The sequence below is a fragment of the Penicillium psychrosexuale genome (genome assembly GCF_028828465.1).
Source record: "Penicillium psychrosexuale strain IBT 29551 chromosome Unknown utg000004l, whole genome shotgun sequence".
In the NCBI taxonomy this organism is placed as follows: Eukaryota; Fungi; Ascomycota; class Eurotiomycetes; order Eurotiales; family Aspergillaceae; genus Penicillium; species Penicillium psychrosexuale.
Genome location: NW_026643189.1, coordinates 4,171,780 through 4,184,180, shown reverse-complemented (window position 1 = coordinate 4,184,180; position 12,401 = coordinate 4,171,780). Strand labels below are relative to the sequence as shown.

The 12,401-nt window shown below is 49.7% G+C and overlaps 6 protein-coding genes across 6 annotated transcripts; 3 read left to right on the top strand and 3 right to left on the bottom strand.

Annotated features, from left to right (window-relative positions):
• Nucleotides 1–71: 71 nt before the first annotated feature.
• On the top strand, nucleotides 72–1,437 carry N7518_007466 (uncharacterized protein; the record flags this gene model as incomplete). Its single annotated transcript, XM_057188393.1, has 2 exons — nucleotides 72–105; nucleotides 176–1,437. The coding sequence occupies 2 exons, from the start codon at nucleotides 72–74 to the stop codon at nucleotides 1,435–1,437; spliced, it is 1,296 nt and encodes a 431-aa protein (XP_057040096.1).
• A 346-nt stretch (nucleotides 1,438–1,783) lies between these two features.
• N7518_007465 (cytochrome P450) lies at nucleotides 1,784–3,575 on the bottom strand (the record flags this gene model as incomplete). The annotated part of the gene is made up of 5 exons (XM_057188392.1): nucleotides 1,784–1,876; nucleotides 1,936–2,706; nucleotides 2,768–2,886; nucleotides 2,942–3,224; nucleotides 3,339–3,575. 5 exons carry the CDS (start codon nucleotides 3,573–3,575, stop codon nucleotides 1,784–1,786), a joined length of 1,503 nt encoding a protein of 500 aa, XP_057040095.1.
• Nucleotides 3,576–4,375: 800 nt separating this feature from the next.
• On the top strand, nucleotides 4,376–5,693 carry N7518_007464 (uncharacterized protein; the record flags this gene model as incomplete). Its single annotated transcript, XM_057188391.1, has 5 exons — nucleotides 4,376–4,549; nucleotides 4,613–4,988; nucleotides 5,052–5,169; nucleotides 5,244–5,311; nucleotides 5,371–5,693. The coding sequence occupies 5 exons, from the start codon at nucleotides 4,376–4,378 to the stop codon at nucleotides 5,691–5,693; spliced, it is 1,059 nt and encodes a 352-aa protein (XP_057040094.1).
• A 482-nt stretch (nucleotides 5,694–6,175) lies between these two features.
• On the bottom strand, nucleotides 6,176–7,801 carry N7518_007463 (uncharacterized protein; the record flags this gene model as incomplete). Its single annotated transcript, XM_057188390.1, has 3 exons — nucleotides 6,176–6,372; nucleotides 6,443–6,508; nucleotides 6,583–7,801. The coding sequence occupies 3 exons, from the start codon at nucleotides 7,799–7,801 to the stop codon at nucleotides 6,176–6,178; spliced, it is 1,482 nt and encodes a 493-aa protein (XP_057040093.1).
• Nucleotides 7,802–9,072: 1,271 nt separating this feature from the next.
• Nucleotides 9,073–10,807, top strand: N7518_007462 (ankyrin repeat protein; the record flags this gene model as incomplete). Its single annotated transcript, XM_057188389.1, has 6 exons — nucleotides 9,073–9,696; nucleotides 9,753–9,975; nucleotides 10,033–10,434; nucleotides 10,485–10,592; nucleotides 10,655–10,713; nucleotides 10,772–10,807. 6 exons carry the CDS (start codon nucleotides 9,073–9,075, stop codon nucleotides 10,805–10,807), a joined length of 1,452 nt encoding a protein of 483 aa, XP_057040092.1.
• A 618-nt stretch (nucleotides 10,808–11,425) lies between these two features.
• On the bottom strand, nucleotides 11,426–11,671 carry N7518_007461 (uncharacterized protein; the record flags this gene model as incomplete). Its single annotated transcript, XM_057188388.1, has 2 exons — nucleotides 11,426–11,452; nucleotides 11,504–11,671. 2 exons carry the CDS (start codon nucleotides 11,669–11,671, stop codon nucleotides 11,426–11,428), a joined length of 195 nt encoding a protein of 64 aa, XP_057040091.1.
• Between the last annotated feature and the right edge of the window lie 730 nt (nucleotides 11,672–12,401).

The following is a 12,401-nucleotide window of genomic DNA, read 5'->3' as shown; positions in this document are numbered from 1 at the left end:
TACTCCCTTGCCTACCTTTGACATTTCGCAAGCAAGAGTGGTTAGTGACTAGGCTACCTCTTCAAGCTAGAATGACTACTGCCGATGGTCCTGCTAGGGTGCATGGTAAGTACATATGTACAGATTGTGCCTGTTGGCCACCGCGAACCCCTGCTAAGGGATTCATACAAAACAGACCGGAATGCACGTCGCCGCCCATTCTCGAACTGGGTGAAACGCCTGGCGAACCTTAAGAGCTCCTCTGATTCTACGACAAATCGATGGACCAACAAGCGCTCCACGGGCAATAAGGGCAAGAAGGCCGACCAAGAAAACAACCCATACCCGCTCTCTGGAATCATCAACCGTGACACAGGGACTCAGACACCGACCGACTCATACACAGATGATCATTATGGTACAACATCTCGTTCCAGAAGCGACCCATCTTTCTGTTCGGGCTATGAGAACCCGGTTCCCCTGACAAGTGCAAAATCAGCTGCGCCAACTATTTCAACCAACGGCGACGCCGCAGTATCCGAAGCAGCGTATTCCAAGGCTGGGACATTGGCAACTGGCACTGAAGGATTAAGCAGCCATGGAGGGGGTGAGGGCAGCACCTTCTCGTCGCCCGCACCTTCGATTCGATCGATGACCACTACCCTGACCACTGTGCACTCGGCAGCACCCTCAACCCAACTGTACAATGCACAAAACAGCCACAATGGGCACCACCATGGCAGCTCGGCACAGAGTTCTTCAAACCAGCAGGTCCAATTTTCCCACCAATTCCCTTCAACCTCACCCGCTACTGCAGTCCCCTCGCACCTGGCACCACAAAGTCATGCGATGACGTACAGCGCTGCAACCGCGAACAATGCTTTGACCGATAACGCTTCTCTTCTCACCTTGGCAAGCTCATCCAAGCGCCGTCGCCGCAACTCCCTAGATACCAATGCGTCTGTACGCGGGTTGGCTCCGTCTTCTGTTTTCGGCGGGAGTCGGGAGAGCTTGCCGCTGAGTGTTCTGAGTGGAAATACGACTGAAGCATCCAATACCTCAGTATTCAATGCGCCGGGGGTACTGAGCCGACCGAGTATTGTTGGCCTTGCTAGTGCTGAACGCATCAGTGTCTACTCGGCCTCCGGAGCAATTCCGCTAGCCACCACTACTGCGGAGCGGGGCGGCTTATACACCACTAAGCAAACCGTCGGCGGTGATACGGCCAGCATTCGCAGCGTTGTCCAATCGCACAGCCGACATGACAGTACTGGTGCCAGTATCGCCGGGGGTATTAGCAGTCCATATGCCGTGGCTGGTCGCATGAGTCGAAGAAGTTCTGGCTGGGGAGAAATTACCGGCGAGGAAGGTAATGAAGGAAAGCCAGTTGAGAAAAACGAGGATGAAGCCGCAACTAAGGATGGTAACGGCTTTCCCGTTGAGCGGCTCAAGGCATGATTCCACTTCGCACGTACCGGCATACCTTCCAGTAACGATTGAACGGTGAGGTGTGCTTGAATGAAATTCCGGATGGACATTTCGAAAGCTTGAGCGAAGTATCAGTGATCCGCTACTACATAATGACTTGATGCATGGAAATCTTCCAAGGACCTGGGTATTCTTAATGGTTTGGCGGCGTTTTCTAGGCTTGGACTTTGATACCCTATGCGGTATGGACAAATTATTTCTACTCAATCCATATTGCATGCAACTCAGATCTTTCGTGTATTCATTAGATCTCCCTATAGTCCGCTTCGGGTGTTTGTTGATCTCCACCTACCAGTTGGCCCTCGGACACCCCTTTTCATCGGCGCCGAATGGCCATGGGCATATCGTACTGATACACGAACCATGCGTTTTGGTAGTTCCATTCATGCTTGGGGTCCACCAGTTGAATCTATACCGCGAGTTAGCACCAAAAAGCTGGAATCCAACAAACGCCAATAAACCACTCACATCGAACGAGCTGTACAGCGACGCGATCAGCTTTTTGATCTCCAAGGTAGCGAGATACCGGCCCATGCAAACCCGGCCTCCGCCGCCGAAAGATAAGTCGACAGTATCCTTCATCCGACGCAGGCGAACCTCAAAGTTCTCCGGGCTTTCGTCCTTGCCCTGTAGCCAGCGATCCGGATTGAAGTCATCCGCATCATCCCCGAACACTCCGAAATCACGGTTTGTGACAAAGGGGTTGATCCCGACCTTAGTACCCGCGGGGAGATATCGTCCATCCGGAAGCGTGAATCCACCCTCTGGAACGATACGCTCGAAGATCATGGCAATACCAGGGTTGATGCGCAGGGCTTCACGAATGACGGCATCCAGGTACGGCAAGTCGCGGATCTCCTTCCAGGGAGCGGGGGCAGAGATACCGGCGGATTTGAGTTCGGTGACAAGTCTGGCCGTCGCAGCAGGTGACTTAGCTAGGTAATAAACGGCAGCACGCATGGTGGCTGAGCTTGTGTCGCCTCCAGCGAGGATGCTCAGCATTAGCCAGTTAACAATTTGGTTGTCATCGACGAGGTCGGGGTACGTTTCTTTCAGCTGCACATATTTGTCGAGCGTGTGATCGACAGTACCGGCGGAGATTTCCTTCTCAGCAAGCTGGGCCTGATACTCGGCGACGACTCTGAAGGCGTAGAGGACACCTGTCAAGGTGGGCTTGGGCCCAATACGCTTAATTGGGTTCTTGTCGAGGAAGTTGTCGATCCAGGAGATTTGAGAGACCTGGGGGATGTGTCAGTCACCCTCCTTGCTTACGCTGAATCATTGATATCGCGGTTCTTACTGGTGCAAAGTATCTCAGGCCAGCAGTGGAGTCTGTGATCAGATTGTCGACATCCTTCTCTTGGTCAATGAATCCATAGTGCCGACCAAAGCTGTAATTGGCGGTTACATCCCAGGCGACTATGTGATATGTTAGCTTCAAGCTGCGCAGGCTAGGGGGCATCTGAGAGCTCACAGAAACCAATCCATTCATCTGCCGGGCAAACCTTTCCTGCGTTATCACCATCGACGAATCTCAGCGCAAGCTTGTCCACAAACTTCGTTATTGTTTCATCGATGAAAGGCTCGTATTCCAGAACCTTAGTCATGGTCCACAGGCCCCGGATAGGTCGAATGTTCTGGTTATGCCAATCTTCATCCTGCGTGTTGAAGAGATTCGACATTCGATGGCCTTCAATCAGTACATCATTGGGGCGGTACATATCACTCTTTACACGATTACGACTAGTCAGCATGGCCTATTCTCACATCTAAAAGGACGGCATTGACTAGGAGACGATATATCCAACCTTTTTCCATGGATTGCGAGTGGAATAAATTGTCCGAATTAGATTCGGGTCTGATATGCTCACGCAATTGGGCCCGACCTGTACCGCTGTGCCATATTTCCGGTGTAATTGAACATTCTTGAGATCAATACGTCCGCCATATGCATGAGCCGCACGCCAAAAATCAGTGATCTTCGCCAACGCCGGGCCAGGGATGGTTCTCAAACGCGAAAAGAACACATCTGAAATCAGCTTTGTCACAACAACCAGACCCAGAGTGGCCAAGGCCTGGGCCCACAGGCTGGAAGGAAGAGAGATCATGTCCGACGTGTATTATGTGCGCGCACGGAAGTACTTGCAGTGCAGCAAGGGGATTCCGAGTCCGATTCACTGCCAATAGTTAGAATTTCGAGAAGTGCAACATAGTCGGCAGTTGCAGCTTTTCAATGCCCCTCGAAGCCCCTAACCCCTAGGGCTGCTGAGATAACGGCAGGACGCGATTTGTCCATTTTTCAACACGAGCGGGGTTCTTTGCGGGAAACAAGTGAAAGACGCGAAGAAGCGCCAATGATTCTCCAATGATATGGAAATTATATCCAAGTGGGCTTTAGCTTTCGTATTCTGGCGCGGGTGGACGGAATGTGGAGTCGGTGATTGATTGTTGATGGTTATGAATGGCTCTTCGATGACCCGACTTTCCCAATACGGCTATGATAACCTTGGCTCTAGAGCGGTTCTGCCCTAGCGCCCGGAAGAGATACCATGGATCTGTAACAGCCTCTCGTTATTGTGACAGATCCACCGCCGCCCCTACCATTGTAAGCGAGTCAGTGCACAATGGCATACTTGTTCATACCGGGCCTAAGCTGACCGATCGCATCGCTTCTAGATCCACTTGGGAAGTATGAGCTCCACTTGCTGTGACAATAATTAACTTTTTCAGGCTTCGCCCCTGTCGTATTTCATATTCTCGGGACATTTTAGTTTCCGAGATATGACACCCTGTTGACAATGCCCATGCGCTTGAAATATTCCGTGGTGTGTCCACATCTGGGGACGTTGAATCTTTAAACTGACGGGTATATCCCGGACTGTCTGCACAGCATTGGTGAACGCTCAGAATGTCGTCTAGCGGGGATGCATCTCTCCCGCCGGAGAGCCAGGCTCCTACGGTGAAAGGTGTGATGTGGACGATGTCGATGGTTCCTTTGGCCTTCGTTTTCCTGCGCTTGTATGTGCGAGTATACATGCGGAGAGTGTTTGGCTGGGATGACGGCATTGCAATCGCGGCAATTGTAGGGACTCCTTTTCGTGACTGACTGACTTGGATGATCTTACTGACTTCAATCCCTTGGTAGGGTTGTCTGATTGGATACGCTGCTGTCTCCCATGTCGCTGCAAACCTGGGATTAGGGCAACACCTCGAAATTGTCCAGAAAAACCCCGATAACCTCATCCAGGTGGCGCTCTTATGCAACATTGGCGAATCTCTGGCAATCATTGCATGCACCCTCGGCAAGACGTCCTTTGCTGTCACATTGCTTCGGATCGTGGTCCGCAGATGGATGGTTATCCTCCTATGGTTCGTGATTGTTACAATGAACATTGTCAACATCTTGGCTGCGCTCTTTGTCTTCCTGCAATGCAAGGATCCTCGGCATCTGTGGAATCCGATGATTCCATCGGAGTGTTGGCCGTCGCATATCTTTACGCATTTCTCTCTCTTTGTTGGTGGTGAGTCTGCTCGCAGAAATCTGCTTTGGTTGTGATTGACGACTAACACGTAAACTCCCTCAGCTTATTCTGGAGCACAAGATTTCGTCCTAGCCCTGCTACCATGGGCGATTGTGTGGAATTTGCAAATGAAGAAGAAGGAAAAGCTTGGTGTGGCCGTTGCAATGAGTCTTGGAATCTTGTAAGTCCCTGGGCAGAAGCCCTTGCAAACCCCTAACCGTCAATCCCACATACTGACTGACTTGTTTCTTCAAGTGCAGGCGCAGCATCCATAGTCAAGACCATCCACCTTGTGGCCCTCTCAGCCAAATCCGACTTCACATGTACGCCACCATTGTTACCTTCTTCGTTTCTGTCGGAACTAATTTACTTTTTTGCTTAGGGGAACTTGCTCCCTTATTAATCTGGGCAGCAGTTGAAGACGGTCTCGCTATCACCGCTGCATCTATTCCCACGCTTAAGCCTCTCTTAACGAGGATGTTCCCCAGCACATCAGCGGACAGTTATAACATGATCGCGTATCCAAAACAGCCCCCCAGCCGCAAGATATTCGACAACTCCCAGGGCGAAACGCAGACGGATATTGGACACACGAGTGTTCATGACACGGGAAGTCAAACAGCGATCCTAGAGCCTATCGTTCCAAAGGGCGAAAATATCAATATGATAACCGAGGTGTCGGTGACCTATAATCACGGCTCGTGAAGGACTTCGAGACAGAAGAATCACCACAAGCAACGGGAAGCGGTCGACCTTAACATGCAAATATAGTTACTCTCAATAGACGATTTCATCTGGATTTCATGACCATAGACCCTAATTGTTTGTCTCAAGTCGTAACCCCGTTAGTGGTGCGAGTAGGTCAGGGTAAATCTCGTGGCCCTGTATGATTTGTTTATACCCACTTCGAGTATCTCACTTAACAGTAATCTGAGATGTTGAATTTAATGGAAGATTCTTCGGGAATGAAAGATGAGAGATCTGGGAGAGGTCTAAACAGTGCAACGTGATATGCCAAATATATAACACGGGGAGAAAGGCCTAGTTACAATAGTTGAAAACAGTCACTCAAGAGGAAAATATTTAGTCTGCTGGTGCTCTCCCTAACACTAGAAAGTCGACCGTGATTATTTCCCCCTCTGCATCTTTAATATCCCCGTCTCCGAAGTATCTCGTGGTTGTTTAGTTCAAACCAGAAGCTGCCCAGAACTGAATAGCGACGACTTGGTGGGGACCGTACCAAGCCCGGTCGACCGCATGTAACAAGCTCTGTCATTACCGTCTGTTTTCCACATGAATCGCACACACTTCTTAGCGCCCTTGTAGTTGGCGCACTTCTCAGCGCAGTCTTTGAAAGAGTTCGCCCTGCCAGTACCCAAGTCTGCTGGTCCGGGGTCATCAACTTTCCAGAAGTTAGCATGTCCCTACTATGAGATGTTCTAGGGTAGACAAACGCTTAGCATAGTGAATCTTGAATTTCTCGTTTCCAGCGGCGATAATGCATTGATCGTCGCGAGGCTCTGTGACTCAGTGGTCAGTATCGGTTGAGTAGTGAAATGCGATATCGCGGGAGTCATTGAATTTTATTACTTACCGGCGTCGAAAAGGTTTGTGCGGCATTTTCCATCAGGGCCTTCTCCGTTGCAATTGACATTGAGAGCATCATACGACTGCTGGAGCGCGTCTAGCTTGCCTTTGAGCGATGTGATCTGCGAGTTGAGAGCGGTGATCTCATCATTTTTATTGGTGAGATCCAGGGCCAACTTGTTCTTGTCGTTCTCGCACTGCTGCTTCTGGATGCTGAGGTCGCCCTTCTCTGATTCACACTTATGTTGCTCCGCACGACATTCTTTTTTCTTCTCTTCAATTTCACCAGAGTGACGACGGCAGTCCTCTTCGGCACTCTGGGCCGTCAGCTTGTCCGCTTCGCATTGCGCCAATTTCGCTGGAGCCACCTGGTTTGTTTGACATATTTCGAGGTTGTGCTTAGCTTGCTCTAGGTCATTTTTGCAGGTGTCCTTGCTATTGTCGCACTCCTTCTTATCCTGAAGGCACTGTTCCTTCTCCTCCACGTACTTTTCGCACTGCGGTTCGGGAGTCGGGGGGTCGATATCCTCGATTTTAACGATTGACATAAACTTGGTTGCCTGCTGCTGATCTTTATTGCTGCCAAAGACGAAGAAGCAGTTGCCGGCTTTGTGATCACCCAGTGTTCTGAAGGAAATTGCCTCGCAGTCCTCTGACGCGCAGAGCGAAGCACACTCGAGGGCATTGGCCGCCGGCCTGCTGTTCCTATCCAGTGAAGATAGGATAGTCTTGCAAGTCCATTTCCAACGGGCATTATCAATAACAACCTCGTCTTCTTGCTTGTCTGGATTAGAGCAGCATGCGTTACGATCATCCGACTCCAAACAGGATGGAAATACCTCCGTAAAGGTAATCCACTCTTCATCGGACCTCTGATCCAGGTTGTCTCCTAGGACAAAAAAGCAGTTGTTTCCGCGGGGTGGCTTGCCGTGTGCCTTGAAAGATGATGCTTCACAGGACACGTCGTCTGCACAGAGTGATGCACACTCGTGGGCATTGCTGACTTTTTGGGCTGTTTTGGGATTGAGAGACTGCAAGGCCGATCCGCAAGTGAACTTGAAGATGCGGTCATCAATTGTCACCTCACCAGTGGGAGTGGGCGCACCACTGGTGCAGCAGTCATTAGGAGTAGCGGAGGACAGGCATACCGAGCCAACGCCGATCGGGATTTGGTTGGCGAAGGCCGAAGCCGCGCCTAGCAGCAGGAGGAATGATTTGACAGTCATCGTCAACCAATAAACAAAAGAAAGAACTGACTCTGGTTGTCGCAGAAAGGCAAGAGGAACTGCAGGTGCTCAAAGCTTGAATAAATAGCATAGCGACGCGGCCAGGTCCTCCACAACCCCTTTTCTCTCCCCCGCGTTATAGCCCCACTTTGATCCTAAGACATGATGCAAAGCACTACTTCGTAAGCGATCATTAAGGAGAGAAGAGGTGTCAAAATCATAGATCGAGTGACAAGTTACATTGGTGGACCTGGAAGTGGGTAGCTGGAGTGGGTAGCTAGGACTTTGGAATGGCCAGATGATTCGGTTCAGCTCAGCTTCTGCAGGATGTGGAGCTGGAAAATTGCAGATCCCCAGAAAGCCTAAAAGAAGAAGATAAGCCAACTGCGGAACTAATGAAAAATCGGTAAATGGCCAATTTTCTGCAGGCAATAAAAGCCAATATAAGCAAAGTCGTCTGTGGTCGCTAGTTTGATGTGGTCGACGCTGTTATGAAAGAAAAATCTAAGACCGTAGGCTAAGACTTATCGATTTGCTGGTTACTGCCTATAAAAAAACCCCCTAATACCGCCTTCCGGATCCGTCATGCGGAGTCCACTTTCTAATTTCCGGCCCGTTCCGCGGGGAACCGGTGGGTCGAGCCTTCCAACTTATCAAGAACGTCATGCCAGGGAGTACGTACAGCTCCCGTCAGATAGATGCAATCAACAGGAGAACGTTATAGGCTGACCTTCTGCAGCATCGGAGTGAGCCAATCAGTTGCCGATGGTGCAGCAGATGGCTCAGCTGAAGGCGGCCCATCCTAGCTGAGCCAACTTGCAGAAACTAGTGTCGCTTTGGGATTTTCCCAATGGCGCAGCTGCCATGCAACCCTCCTGATCCCGTCCCCTGGAGAAATTATGTCACATTGGAGTCACCCTTTCGTCCCATGATGGATAGGCCAGGTCGCCTCCCTTGTGTTGACGTCACTTTCATTAAGGTTCATGGTCGCATATTGGCTCACGATCTGTCGGTATCTTTTTGGAGGGCAAATGCTGGGTGATACATCTCCTGTATTTACAAAATTGAGCTGAACTGACAGGCATTACGCGTCAACGGGCGGGATGGGGCTGCCTGAAAGCGGCAGACAAGGAGGGGGTGTCTTCCCCTCCACCTGAGGATATAAGTACGACTTGAACCGATGAACCGTGGCCTTTATCCTTTTCCAAAAGCAATTTGGTCTAGCCTTAGCTCAGCAATAACTCAAGTGACTCGCGACAGAGATCTTCATAATGACGGCAAACCTTCACACTCATGCGAAGAGCGGAACTCTCAATCTGAAGAACATTGTCCAATTCCTCATCCAGGTAGAAGTCAATGACGAAGATAGCTATGGTGATACGGCCCTTGACTTGGCAATTCGAAACGGCCATGTGGGTGCTGTAAAGCTGCTTTTGCAGAACGATGCGGATGCCAACAGAGTATCTTCGGATGGCAAGACCCCCCTCTATGCGGCCACGCAGGCACCAAACAGCGGTCGCATTGTCGAGCTTCTGCTCAAGCATGGCGCCAAGCCTGATGAGCCGGTCTCACAGCAGAAAGGCGACACCCCGTTGATGTCGGCAATTCGACTAGGCACTAGCCCCGAGGCCATCCGTGCCCTCATTCAGGCTGGAGCAGCCATGGATAGGCCAAATGACCTTGGAGAAACGCCTGCGAGCCTTGCTGCAAAGTCCACCAACACCGCTGTCACCAAGGCTATTCGTCCCAAGGACGATAAGCCAGCGTGGAAGCCTGAGCTAGAGAATCTTCTCGTTAGCTCCGGTCTTTTCGCCCTGGCATACTTCAAAAACTTCAAGGACGTCGGCATAAACGCCATACATCGTGTTGCTGCATTGGCGGAGCCATTGCCAGGCGTATGTATCTTGTCATCGACATTCTCTCATTTCTCAATTGACTAATCCCGAAATAGCAAATTACGTATCCCCGTACGGTGGAAGAGTTCAAGTCAAACCTTCATGACTTAATCAACAAAAAGGGTCTTGAGGACTTCTACCCAGCGGGCAATGAATACGTGGCCAAGATAGCAGAGAACTCATTCAAGATCCTGAACGATTCAACCATCCCGGGTGCAACACCCAAGAATGTGACCATCATGTCCCGCCTGGCGTTGTATCAGCCTATTCTATACTGCGGTAAGCCAAAGTCATCACATCGCATATGAACACCAAGCTTATACTCGTTGCCTCTAGATGACAGTGGCTCGATGGATACTGACAACCGCATGAGCCTTCAGGCATCCATGGTTGAAAAGATGGCACGTCTCATCACGGCGGCTGCCACCGAGGATAAAAGGCTTGTTCATCTTCGCTTCATCAACAAGGACGTCAAATTTGATAATCTCAACCCCAGCGAGCTTTCCTTTAAGATGAATTTCTCCCCAGCAGGATCGACTAGACTGGGCTCGAACCTGAAAGATAAAGTCTTGGATGACTTCCTCTATGGCCCAATTAACAAGGGCGATGTGCTGTCGCGGCCCCTTCTTATCCTGACCGTCACCGATGGAGCTCCAAACAGTGAAGATCCTGATGCATACCAAAATGAGGTCAGGGCATCTCTGGACTTTGTGAAGGCCAACGGATACGGAGAAGAAGGTAAGCTTTGGTCGTAGTTCTACGTCGACGACATCGCTAACTCAGCATAGCCGTCCGTTATGACCTTAGCCAGGTGGGCAACGCGCCTGAGGCTACTGCATTTTTGGAAAGCTGGGAGATGAATGATCTTGTCCCCAACAATATCAACGTGACTGCTGGTAAGTGATAACTGTGGAACTAAATTAGAAGTAACATGGATCAGTCTAACTTTCAAATACAGAACATTTGGATGCCCAGTTCGAGAACTTGAGAGACAACGAGGCTGATCTTCATGATTGGGTACGTCTTCCCCGGTGTTCTATTGGATTTTGACGCACTACTGATGAGTTCATTTTAGCTCCTGGAGAGACTCAATGCGCTGGTCGCTTATTAGATAGTGACTTGCAGATGGAAATCAAAGGTCTCTTGGCTCTCTTTGTGATTTTTGTAAACATTGCAGGAAATTTGAAAAAAAAAAAAGTATCCAATTTCCCGGAGTGAAGCAATATGCGGCCACAACTAGATATATACCGGGAGCGAGTTGAATAAGTGGTATTTATAAGCAACAATGAATAACTAACTAAAAAGAATGGCTGAGTCCGTTCAAGCTAGACAGCGTGCCACGGACTAGAACTGCTTCGTCGAGATATCACACTGTCGGTGGCTAGCTGGGGTGGGTCCGTAGATCTGAACTTTAACTACCTACTCCGTACCTATCCTTGCGTCAAGAGCAGGAGAACAATATTTGATCTACAATGTAGTATCGAAGTCGAAATGCGATAGCGTATTCTCGAGGGACCGTTACGTCCCAAGTCTAATTACCAAGGTGGCCGTAGGCTGATCTCGAAAAATCGATATGACACTATCATTTTCACCAGATTGTGGAGGTGGAGTACTACTTCACATACATGGGACCATGGATTCGAGGTGCCTTCCAGGTCACAGTTGAAGCCCAAGCTCATTCCTTCAATTGTGGCAATTTTCCATCGTTCGTTGGTGTCATATTGCTGATCTAGCTCGAGCAGCAAGTCCAGCAGGGCTATTCAACAGATTAGTATTAAGCCGAAGGATATATAGAGTCGACACATACTTCATCATCGACGTCGAGCTGTGTAGACACCCAACCGCCCTGGCAGGGATAAGGGTCATCACGGCAGGTACTCAGGCAGGTAGGGACATCATCGGTAGTGGCATCCTGGGCCCAAGCACTAGAGACAGCCAACGCGAGAGTGGCAAATAGGAAGGTTGAGAACTGCATCGTGACGGGTTGTTTGAGGTCAGAATTGTCTAGGTCAAGAAGGAGAAGACGTAAGTAGACAAGGTAGTGGTGTGAGTCGTGACTGTAGAGGTTATTTATATGAGCTTCATATCCGTCCTCCAGCTTCAGCTGTGTTGTAATTTCTCCACCCATAGATGCATGATGTATAGGACTTAGCTATTGAGAAATGTGGGCCAGCGCTAGCAACATTCTCCAATAAGCAGTATGCTTTCCACGCAAGGAATTGGGGCTTTTTTTCAGTTTAGCTGAATATTCAGACAAGGTCGGTCAATAAAAACTTAAAGGTGCATTGCATAGGTCTCTATATCGCTCTCGACTGATTGGTCCTACCAAGATGCACGATAAATAGATCTACGGCTCAAGTTGCACCGCATGTAGGTATGATGACGATCGAATGCTGCAAGGTCGCCTCTTACCCCATTCCGTTCACGGTGGACTGTTCCGTGCCGTGCAACCCTTTTTCTTTCTTTTTTAGGGCCCTGCACAGCACTGGGGTACATTCGTCATTAAAAATGCTACGCAAGGTTTGGGTCCACTCCGTTCTGCGTTCCACTACACCCTTGATGTTGGGGATCGCCATGAAAATCCAAGGTTATACTACATAGAAAAACCACAAACTTAGTCCTTTTGGATTTTACCGCCGCGTACCCCGGAAGGAAGGGAAGATATCCATAAAATATACATTTAAGAAGATCACCGAAATGACTGC